Source organism: Bidens hawaiensis, unplaced genomic scaffold, assembly GCF_021521415.1.
Source record: "Bidens hawaiensis isolate Kalapana, Puna unplaced genomic scaffold, B.hawaiensis_p1.1 tig00000142_1, whole genome shotgun sequence".
Taxonomy (NCBI): domain Eukaryota; kingdom Viridiplantae; phylum Streptophyta; class Magnoliopsida; order Asterales; family Asteraceae; genus Bidens; species Bidens hawaiensis.
Genome location: NW_027491019.1, coordinates 7,989,971 through 8,000,078, shown reverse-complemented (window position 1 = coordinate 8,000,078; position 10,108 = coordinate 7,989,971). Strand labels below are relative to the sequence as shown.

Genomic DNA, 10,108 nt, shown 5'->3' with positions numbered 1-10,108 from the left:
GGTTTTCTCATCTTTAGAGCTAGGTTTTTAGTCCTGCTCTTTCTCTCAATCGGTTTCTATCCTTTTTCCGGTTTTCTCATCTTCAAGTGATCATTTTTTTTATCATTCTTCTGTTTTTCTTCGCGATTTGATTGATTCTTTGATCATATTCATTTGTTTCATCCAGTTGCTTTTGAGATTCCATCTCTTTTCTATTTTTTTCATCATTCTAGAAGTTTTATCAATTCAAAAGTCATTAAAAGTTCTCAACATGCCATATATTTGTTTCTGAATAGTTTCAGATCATTTCTCATTCATTTTCACTCAAAATATTGCATTTTTCCTTGTTCTCAACTTATACGTCGTATAAGTTTCCTTTACTTAGATGGCGCATAAATGTTATTTCATCCGTGTAAGTCCGCGTATATCTTATACGTCGTATAAGTTTCTCTTACTTACACGACGCATAAGTTTTGATCTCTTTCGTTTCCTTCTTTTGTATGTTTATTTCGTTGTGATGTGTTCTTCAATGGCAACTTCAAATAGTTTTATTGTGCCAAATGTGACAATCAATTTATCGAAACCTATTTATTTCCACCGTTTTGATCATTCCAGTATGATTCTTGTTTCCAAATTCTTTGATGCATCTGGTTTTGGAGCTTGGAAAAGAGCATTGAGGATTGCTTTTTCAACCAAAAACAAGCTCGGTTTCATCAACAATACTTTAGTCATGCCAGAGAACGAGCAACAACTATTATTTTGGCAACATTGTAATGACATGGTGATTTCATGGATTCTTAACACTATTACTCATGACATCCGTGATAGTTCTTTAAATGATGAAATTGCTCAGATTATTTGGAGTGCGATTAATTCTTGCTATGGTCATGCAAATGGTGCAAAATTTAATCAGTTGCAAAAGAACCTTAGCCAAATTATTCAAGGAAGCAGTGATATTGCAACCTATTTTGTCAAAATGAAGTCAAACTGGGATGAGCTGAATGCGATCAATACCATTCCTTCGTGCACTTGTGGAGTTACTCATTCTTTTGCTAAGAGAGATGCGGATCAAAGGCTGATACAATTTCTTGTTGGCCTTAATCCTAGTTATGACACAATCAGAAGTAATATTCTGATGATGCAGCCTCTTCCTTTATCAACCGTGCATATGGAATTTTAATGCTTGACGAGAAGCAAAAGGAAATTCACACCACCACTGATTTTACTGCACCTTCTGCATCTATGAATGCAAGCAGTGGAGGTCCTACCAGTGGAGGAAATGGGTAAAATAGGAGAACTTTGGTGTGCACTCACTGCAAGAAAACTGGGCAATCAGTGAACAAATGCTATAAACTGATTGGCTTTCCAAAAGATTTCAAGTTCAATAAAGGAAAGAAGTTTGCTAACCTTGCTGAGGATCAAGGACAAAGTGGTTGAAATCAGTTTGAACAGAAGCAAGGAATAACTCAGCAACAATATCAAGATTTGGTGGCTTTATTGTAGTACGCTAAAGTTAAACCTGGTACTTCAACCGCATATGCTGCTAACAGTGTCACAACCATCAATCAAGAATCTTTCCGAGGTATAATGTCTTGTAATTCTTCAAAATATTATTCCAGATGGATCATTGAAACTAGTGCTAATGATCATATGTACCATGATCAAATTATTTTCAAGCGTTTCTTTACTCAAAAATCCAATCTTCATCACTCTTCTTAATTGCACATCTTTCATAGTCCAACAATATGGGATTATTCCTTTGACTGGTAATATTTCTTTATCAAATGTTCTTTTAGTGCCACATTTTAGAAATAGTCTTCTTTCTGTGTCAAGACTATGTTCTAATACCGATGGTATTGTTCTTTTCTCTAAAAACACATATGTCGTGCAGGCCCCTTCTATGAAGAACCCACAGGTTCTTGGTGATATTCTAAACGGACTTTACCTCCTCGAGGCCACTAAGCATTTTCTTGTGAATTCTTTTGGTTTGAATAATGTATGTAACTCTGTTGTAAGTTGTGATACTTGGCACAATAGACTTGGTCATTTACCATGCTACAAACTAAAACAATTACCTTTCATTTCTAATCTTTCTTAGAAATCTATTGATCATTGTGATATTTTTCCTAAGGCACGACAACATAAACTGACATTTCTTTCTAGTAGTACATCAACTAGTAAAAGCTTTTACCGAATTCATATTGATGTTTGGGGGCTTATCACACAACTACTTACAATAGTTTTAGATATTTTTTTTAACTATAGTGGATGATTGCAGCAGAACCACATGGACACATTTGCTTTCAACTAAAAGCAATTCCTTTCCAATACTTCAATCTTCTACTAAAATGGTCAGCAATGAGTTTGACACCACTGTGAAATGCATCAGATCAGATAATCCATTTGAACTAGGGTCTGGATCAGTTCGAAATTCTTATTTGATAAATAAAGGCATTATTCATCAAACCACTTGTGTAGTTGTCCCTCTGGAGAATAACATTGTTGAAAGAAAGCACAAACATTTGTTTGAAACATCAAGAGCTCTTATATTTCAATCTAAGCTCTCGGTTCAGTTTTTGGGTGATGGTGTGTTAACTGCAGCACACTTAATCAATCGTTTTCCTACCAAAATTCTTAACAATAAAACCCCTTAGGAGGTTTTAACAGGAAAGACTAATTCTTATGATCACATGAAATATTTTTGATGTTTTGCTTATGCTTCACATTCTCTCGTGGAAGAGATAAATTCAAACCAAGAGTTGTGCCTTGTGTTTTTCTAGGTTATCCTCTTGGTAAAATGGCTTACAGATTATATGATCTTAACACAATCAAGGTTATCATCTCAAGGGACGTTTTCTTTGAAGCTTTATTTCCTTCCATAACTAAATCCAAATAAAGCTTCATTTTCCCATCTATTGACCTCATAAATCAGTTTTATGATTATTCATCCTCTACTCCTCCTTCTGTTCATGTTCCTATTCCTTCAACTTCCATTTCTATTCCTGATCCTCTTCCTAATGATCTTCCAAAACCTATTCGACGATCTTCGAGACCTTATGTTTGCCCTCATACTTAAATGAGTATGTTTGTAATAACTATGAATCTTCCCATCATTGTTTCCATATTTTCATTAATTCATGCTCCTCTACTATACGTTTCTCTTCTTCTCATCTTCTTCCTTCCAAACAGTCTCTCACTCAAGCGATTTCTGATTTGCATGAGCCTACTTCGTATAAGGAAGCTTCTGGTATTCCTGAATGGCAAGATGCCATGAAAGCTGAGTTTCAGGCTCTTGAAAATACGAAAACTTGGGTTGTTGTTGACCTTCCCCTTGGCAAGAAAGCTATTATAAGAAAATGAGTGTTTAATATTAACACAAAGTAGATGGGACGGTTGAGCGTTATGAAGCAGGATTGGTGGTGAGAGGCGATACTCAGAAAGAGGGGAATGATTATAAAGAAACTTTTTCTCATGTTATCAAGATGACCACCATTCGAAGCCTTGTAGTTGTCTCTACAAAAAGAATTTGGCCTCTTTTCTCATCTATATGTTACCACCACCTGGTATGCAACTCCATAATAACCAGGTGCTTAAACTTCATATGGTTTGAAACAGGCTTCTCGACAATGATATTGAAAATTGTCTTTCATATTAAAGTCAAGAGGGTATGTGGGTTCTCAGAATGATCATTCTTTGTTTTCAAAGTCTATGGGACCATCAGTGATTTATGTCGATGTATATGCCGATGACATTTAGGTACTGGGAACAATTTGGAAGACATCAATTCTCTCAAGATTTTCCTTGATTCATCTTTCAAAATCAGAGATCTGGGAAGTTTCAATTACTTTTTGGGAATGGAGGTTCTTTACACTACAAAAGGTGTTATCAAGTATCAACACAAGTTTGTTAAGGAAATGAATTCCGAGTTTGATACTTCCAATATTTTTGTTACCAACTCTCCATTGCCTCATCATCTACAACTTAAAGCTCATGAGGAACTTGTTCTTTAGGATCCTTTACAATACAAGAAACTTGTTGATAAACTTAATTACCTTACTCACACAAGACCCTATATTGATTTTGTTGTTCAATTTTTGAATCAATTCATGCAAGATCCGAGGATGTCTCATTGGAATGCAGTGCTTCACACTCTTTCATATGTCAAAGGAACTTTATCTCAAGGATTATTCTTCCACAAGAATCTCTGCAAGCATTTTGTGATTCATATTGAGCAGCTTTTCCAAATACTCGACGATTAGTTAGAAGTTTTTATTTTTCCGTTAGGGTCTATCCCATTTCTTGGAAATCTAAGAAGCAACCTATTGTTTCTTTAAGCTCAGTTTAAGCCGAGTACCGATCTCTTCAACGCATGACTACCGAACTTGCATGGTTGACAATACTTATCACGGGGTTTAATGTTCCTAACGTTACTCCCGTCACACTCAAATGTGGTACTCAGGCTGCAATATATATTGCAAAAAATCATGTTTTTCATGAGCGGACTAAGCACATTTAAATCGATTGTCATTTTGTGCGCGAGAAGTTACAAGAGGGCCTGGTGAATTTGGTTCATGAACACAAATTATCAAGTTGCTGACATTTTTACAAAGAGCTTACCGGGTCCTCATATTCACGAGCTTCTAGGCAAGTTGAGGTTTTCTCAACCTCCAACTTGAGTTGCGATGTAAGCGTATAACAATTATACGCTGATACTTACAAACATATACGCCATATATGTTATATTGCGTGTAACTTACACGCCATATGACATATCGCCCATATATGTTTTCCTATATATATATGGTTTCTTGTTTGTTATTTTGTTGTAATTTTCATTCTAAGATAATAAAATTTCTTTCTCTGCTTCATTTCTTCTTTTCTTTCTGTGTTAACATTTTCAACGATTACAGATTATAAGGAAACAAATCTATTGAAAAATTAATGGATTGCTACAACTAATTTTGCGACAGGAGAACAAATCTCTTTGAAACACCCTTCACAGACTGATGACTTGGGAGACGATGGGTGGTAGGCCCTGCTTGATCCATGGTAAGAATTAGGGAGTAAATTAGTTTTGGATTGCTTTTAATGAGTTTTCTGTCTAAGCTTAGGCGCGTTAGAGCAGTGTATTCACTTTCCCCATATGTTAATTATCACTTATAATTACAATTATATATGTGTTTATTGTTTTCACTTATGTTAAATTAGAATTATGTGTTGAATGTTTATTGTTACTTTGTTATTTTGCTTTAGATTTGTGCATTTAGGGGGTATTCAAATAAAATAAAAAAAAAATTAATAGCATGGACCAATTTTGGTTATTTGTCTTCAAATGTCGCTCCTCAAAAAGTTGATTTGAACGATCTTCTATGGGATCCATCAGAACCGAAGCCAATATGATCTTTGCACCCTAGTCAAAAGGATGAAATTAGATGAGCATATTTAGTTAGAGGAATGTTAGACAAATTCCACAAATAATAATTTATGTGAAGCTAGGCGTTTTCGTTCGAACTGGTATGGATATTATAAAAATTGGTTGGAATATAGTGAAAAAAACATATATGCAATATTGCTTTGTTTGTTACTTATTCAAAGAGATTTTGTTACTTATTCAAAGAGATTGGTCAAATGATGCATTTGCAAGTGAAAGCGTTTTATTTGTTCAACCAAAAACCCGGCCCGCCCGAACCATCTAGGCCTGAAAAATTTGACGCTGGAAAAGAACAGAACATCAAAAAATCCCGAACAATTCTTGGCTCCGCCACTGGCTACGATAAGTGAGTTTTAGTCTAACATGTGATAAGTCAGACATTCACATACACATACCTATATACATATTTTCTTACCATACTTAGCGCATACTCATTCACAAATTTTATAAGGGTCTGTAACTCTAACATTCACAGATGTTGTAAGGGTCTCTAACCCTACATTCACAAATATTATAACAGTCAATAATCCTAACATTCACATATATTATTAGGGTCTGTAACCCTACATTCACTTACACACACACACACAACACTTATACGTTACCTTCTTACTTATGAGTATGCACATGATCCCAAAACGTTCAAATGGAAAGGGGGCTAGAAACTCACCTGAATCATGTAACATTCTGAATTGATTGTAATTTTCTTCCTTAACTGAGCATGGCTAACTGTTTAAGATACACAGGTGTTAATTAACCACACAACTAACTAGGCATAACTAACCAAGTTAGTGAACTAAATTAACTTAGTTAATGGAGTTAAATAAACTTACTTGCTAAACTAAGTTATTTGTTAAGTCTAACGGACCTAATGGGGTTCTTACATTAGCAAGCTTAGTTAAATTAACTTAAACAACTTAATGGGGTTAACTAGGTTAACTTTGGTAACGGACCATGCTAATCAAACCTATCTATCTTATATACTTGGCTAGTCGGGGTTAATTATGTTAACATGGTTTAATTTGATTTAGGAGTTGAATAGGGTTACATTAATAATAATTCGTTTAACGGACCTAACCGATTTCTCACTAACTAAACTCAATTAGTTTGTTTTGATAGAAATAGGGTTTGAATGACTATACTAATGGGATTACTTTGTTCCGTTAAGTCCAGTTTGATCAGGCCCAACAGTTCGCACTGGTGATTGGACTCACGAGATCAAATATTGGGCTCGCAGCCAACGCCCATTATGAGGTTTGCAACTTAGGCTTCGTATAATTGGGCTTTACAACTTGGGCTTTGCAATCCAAGCCCAGATAATGTTTTGCAATATTAAAAAAGACAAAATTACATAAATTGTCATTTATGTTTGCACTAAATTTCATTGTGTGTCCTTTATCTTCGAAATTGATATGTTTTATCCTTTACGTTTTCAAATCTAACAATGTTTGTCCTTTGACCCTAACCAGTTAGTTTTTCTTGTGAAATCAGGTCATGTGCCTTGCACATGAGGGTGTATTGGACATTTTACCTATTTATTTAAAAACATATTCTAATAAATATATAAAAATATAAGTTTCTCCCTCTTCACACACACACTCACTATGTGAAAACGCCTTTTAGCCACACATGTGGTCTAGGCGATTTGCCACACTTCGACTTAAATGTGTGGCTAAAAGGTCTTTGACCGCGTTTGAAAACCTTCCAACTAGTTTTGGCCACATATGTTTTTCTTCATGTGAGCATTCTATAGCGACTCAGGTACTTTTCGCCACACTTTGAAAAAATCTGTGACATAAGCTAGCCACATTATAAAAATGTGTGGCGAAATATGACCTACAGTCATAGTTTGTTTGATCTTTGATACATGTGACCAAAAACAAATGTATTAGCCACACTCTAAGGGAAAACTGAGACATTTAACTAGCCACGTGTTTTAATAGTGTGGCCAAACGTGACGAACGACTATTGTATTCATAAGAGATATGTCTAAAAGGTAACTGATATAGCCACTTATATTACGTTGTGTGACCTAATGTCACATTTGTTAGCCACATTTTTAATAATGTGGCGAAATATGACGAATAACCATTGTATTTATTAGTTAGGTGGCTAAAATCTTAAAATGTATGGCCGGTTATACAAGGTTGTGTAACCAAAGAGTAGTTTAGTTTTATTTTTCCTAAGTTTTTTATTGTCACGGATACACTTATTATGTGTGGCTGTAAATGATAAATGGTTATAGTTAAATATTTTTAAGTGTGTCCAAACGTAATTAATGGCCACACTTTGATTTGGCGAGTGGTTAGATCATCATTGTCTTTCCAGTTTCTTGTGCTGCCAATTTCAAATTGTCAGGGAGATGTACCGCCGGTTTCCGATGGTGTTTAAATACCAGTCACGGTTTCCGATTTCCCCCATAACCTCAGAAAATCCAGCAAATCACCATCCCAATCCACAATCCCACCTTCTTCCTATTTCCGAAAATGGCTTCAACATAGATTGTATGTGAACCGCGTACTCATGCCCCCATCTACTACGACCCCACCTTCTTCACCATTGTTTTCCACTTTGATTACGGCGCTATCCAGAAGAATCAAAGGGTGAGGTATGTGGACTATGTCAACCCTCATACCTTCGCGTACCAACAACTTAACTGAATGGTTAGGTTTCTTGGGTACACCACTGCTGACTATTTAAGCATTGTGATGGAAGCCTCGGGCATCGAGGTTGCGTGGATTGGGTTGAACGGAATAGAGGACTTCAAGGCTGTGTCCCTTTATGGGGCATTCCATACTGAGGTGAACCTTCACCTAAGAAGTCTTAAGGACTCCACCTACACTTTGGACGGCATGTGGGAGAGGATCATGCCCTCTCGGACTCCAGAAGCTGAGAATCCGATGGATGTAGATTCATATATGGAATCTAATTGTAGGACTTAGCTAGTAATAATTTGTAATTAGTTTTTTATTTTAATGTAATGTAATTTAAGTATTAACTATAAATGTAATTAATATATTTTGGTTTAAGCGTATATAAAGTGTACTACAAGCGTGGGATATAGTTTTTTTTCATTTTAATTAACTTTAAAATAGATGTTAGTGTGAGTGAATAACAAAATAGATGCTACAATATATAGACGTAAAATTTAAGTTTTGGTAGTTGAAACAATAATTTAATGTAGTTAAGTTGATTTGTAACCTATCTAGTAAGATATAGTTTATTTAAAGTGTAATACAAGCGTAAGATATATGTTTTTTTATTTTAATTAACTTTAATGCAGGCTACCATTACATAAATATATTTCCAAGATTTTTGACAGGTAGTAGTTATAAATGTAATTAATTTTCAAAATTAATTAGCTTGTGAGCGTTTCCAAAGCGTGTGGAAATCATTTTGACAGGTTGTATGCAGTTACTCAACAACCAACTATAAAACAACTGAGACTTTAATGACTACAATAAAACTGCTGACTGAAATTTGTTAGACTTATCTATACTATCATATAATACATATAAGAAGGACAAGAATATCTATTTACCAAAAACTCTTAAAATTAAGAGGTATAATGCATTCATGCATAGTGTACAAGCTATTTTAGCACCTCAAAACAAGCGGGATCTGCAACTCAAATTTCCAGTTCAAAACAAGCGGGATGCAAGATCCAAAATTTGAAATTTAAAACCCCAATCTCAAATGTACATACAAAAAAAAAATAAATTAGTTGGACAGAAAAAGGGGAACACGCCATGAAACCCTAAAAACTGAAATTCAGCCCTCAAATCGTTGATCTGAAATTGAACACAAATTTGATCAAATGATCGTCTGCCAAGGGTTCTAATTGAGACCTTCAAGAGTCATATTCGCTGTATTATCATTCCAAATATAACTTATTGTTGTTTGATCATTTTCTATAGATTTTTTGTTACCATTCAGATTCAACATTTGTCAACATAATGATCGTCGTGGTACGTTTTTTCTAGATCCTTAATAGCTTTTATAAAGTTTTGAAGCCCTAACCCTATATTTTTTTTTGCCAAAAATGGTATTTAGGCCGTAGTCAGCCTTTTAATTTGAAAATCACTCAATCATTTACAATAATGGATGTCCCAAAAGATCAAATGTCGACTCTACTCGACTGTTGCTGATATAATGCTAAATGTTATGTTTTTCGTGTATATTTTATTTAATATTTTAATAGTTTATGTTCGTTTTTAGTCGAGATTTTTATACTACTAACACTTTTTTGTTTTCTAGGCATTGGAAATTGATCGAGATCAAAAAGAACGAAAACCGAGCTAAAAAGAGCCAAAACGGAGATCCGGAACGCGTCAGAAAGGATCAGATCAGAGAACCGGTCAGACTGGGCAGGTCTGACCGGCCTTCTTGGTGGAACACGCCGCGCCGCGCGGCCAGGTACCCACATCCTGGTCGCACGGCGCCTAGGGGATGCTGGAGGATTTTTAATTTCGTTTTTGTTATTTGTTGGGCCTTGTTTTGAGTATTTAAACATCTTAATTTAACTTAAACCTGACAATACGCTGAAGCCATCAGACGATTTTGGATTTCTTGAGAGCATATTTTCGAGTCTTGTGGTGATTTTGAAGGTAAGAGAACAGCCGGTGAAGAGTTACACGTTCGCAATTGAAGAATACGGGTTTTATCATCTTTGATTTCTCGTTCTTTATATTTTCACCA

At 35.2% G+C, this 10,108-nt stretch overlaps 1 protein-coding gene across 1 annotated transcript; it reads left to right on the top strand.

Annotated features, from left to right (window-relative positions):
- Positions 1–508: 508 nt before the first annotated feature.
- LOC143577776 (uncharacterized) lies at positions 509–1,159 on the top strand. The gene has a single exon (XM_077061538.1). It carries the CDS (start codon positions 509–511, stop codon positions 1,157–1,159), a length of 651 nt encoding a protein of 216 aa, XP_076917653.1.
- Positions 1,160–10,108: the final 8,949 nt, after the last annotated feature.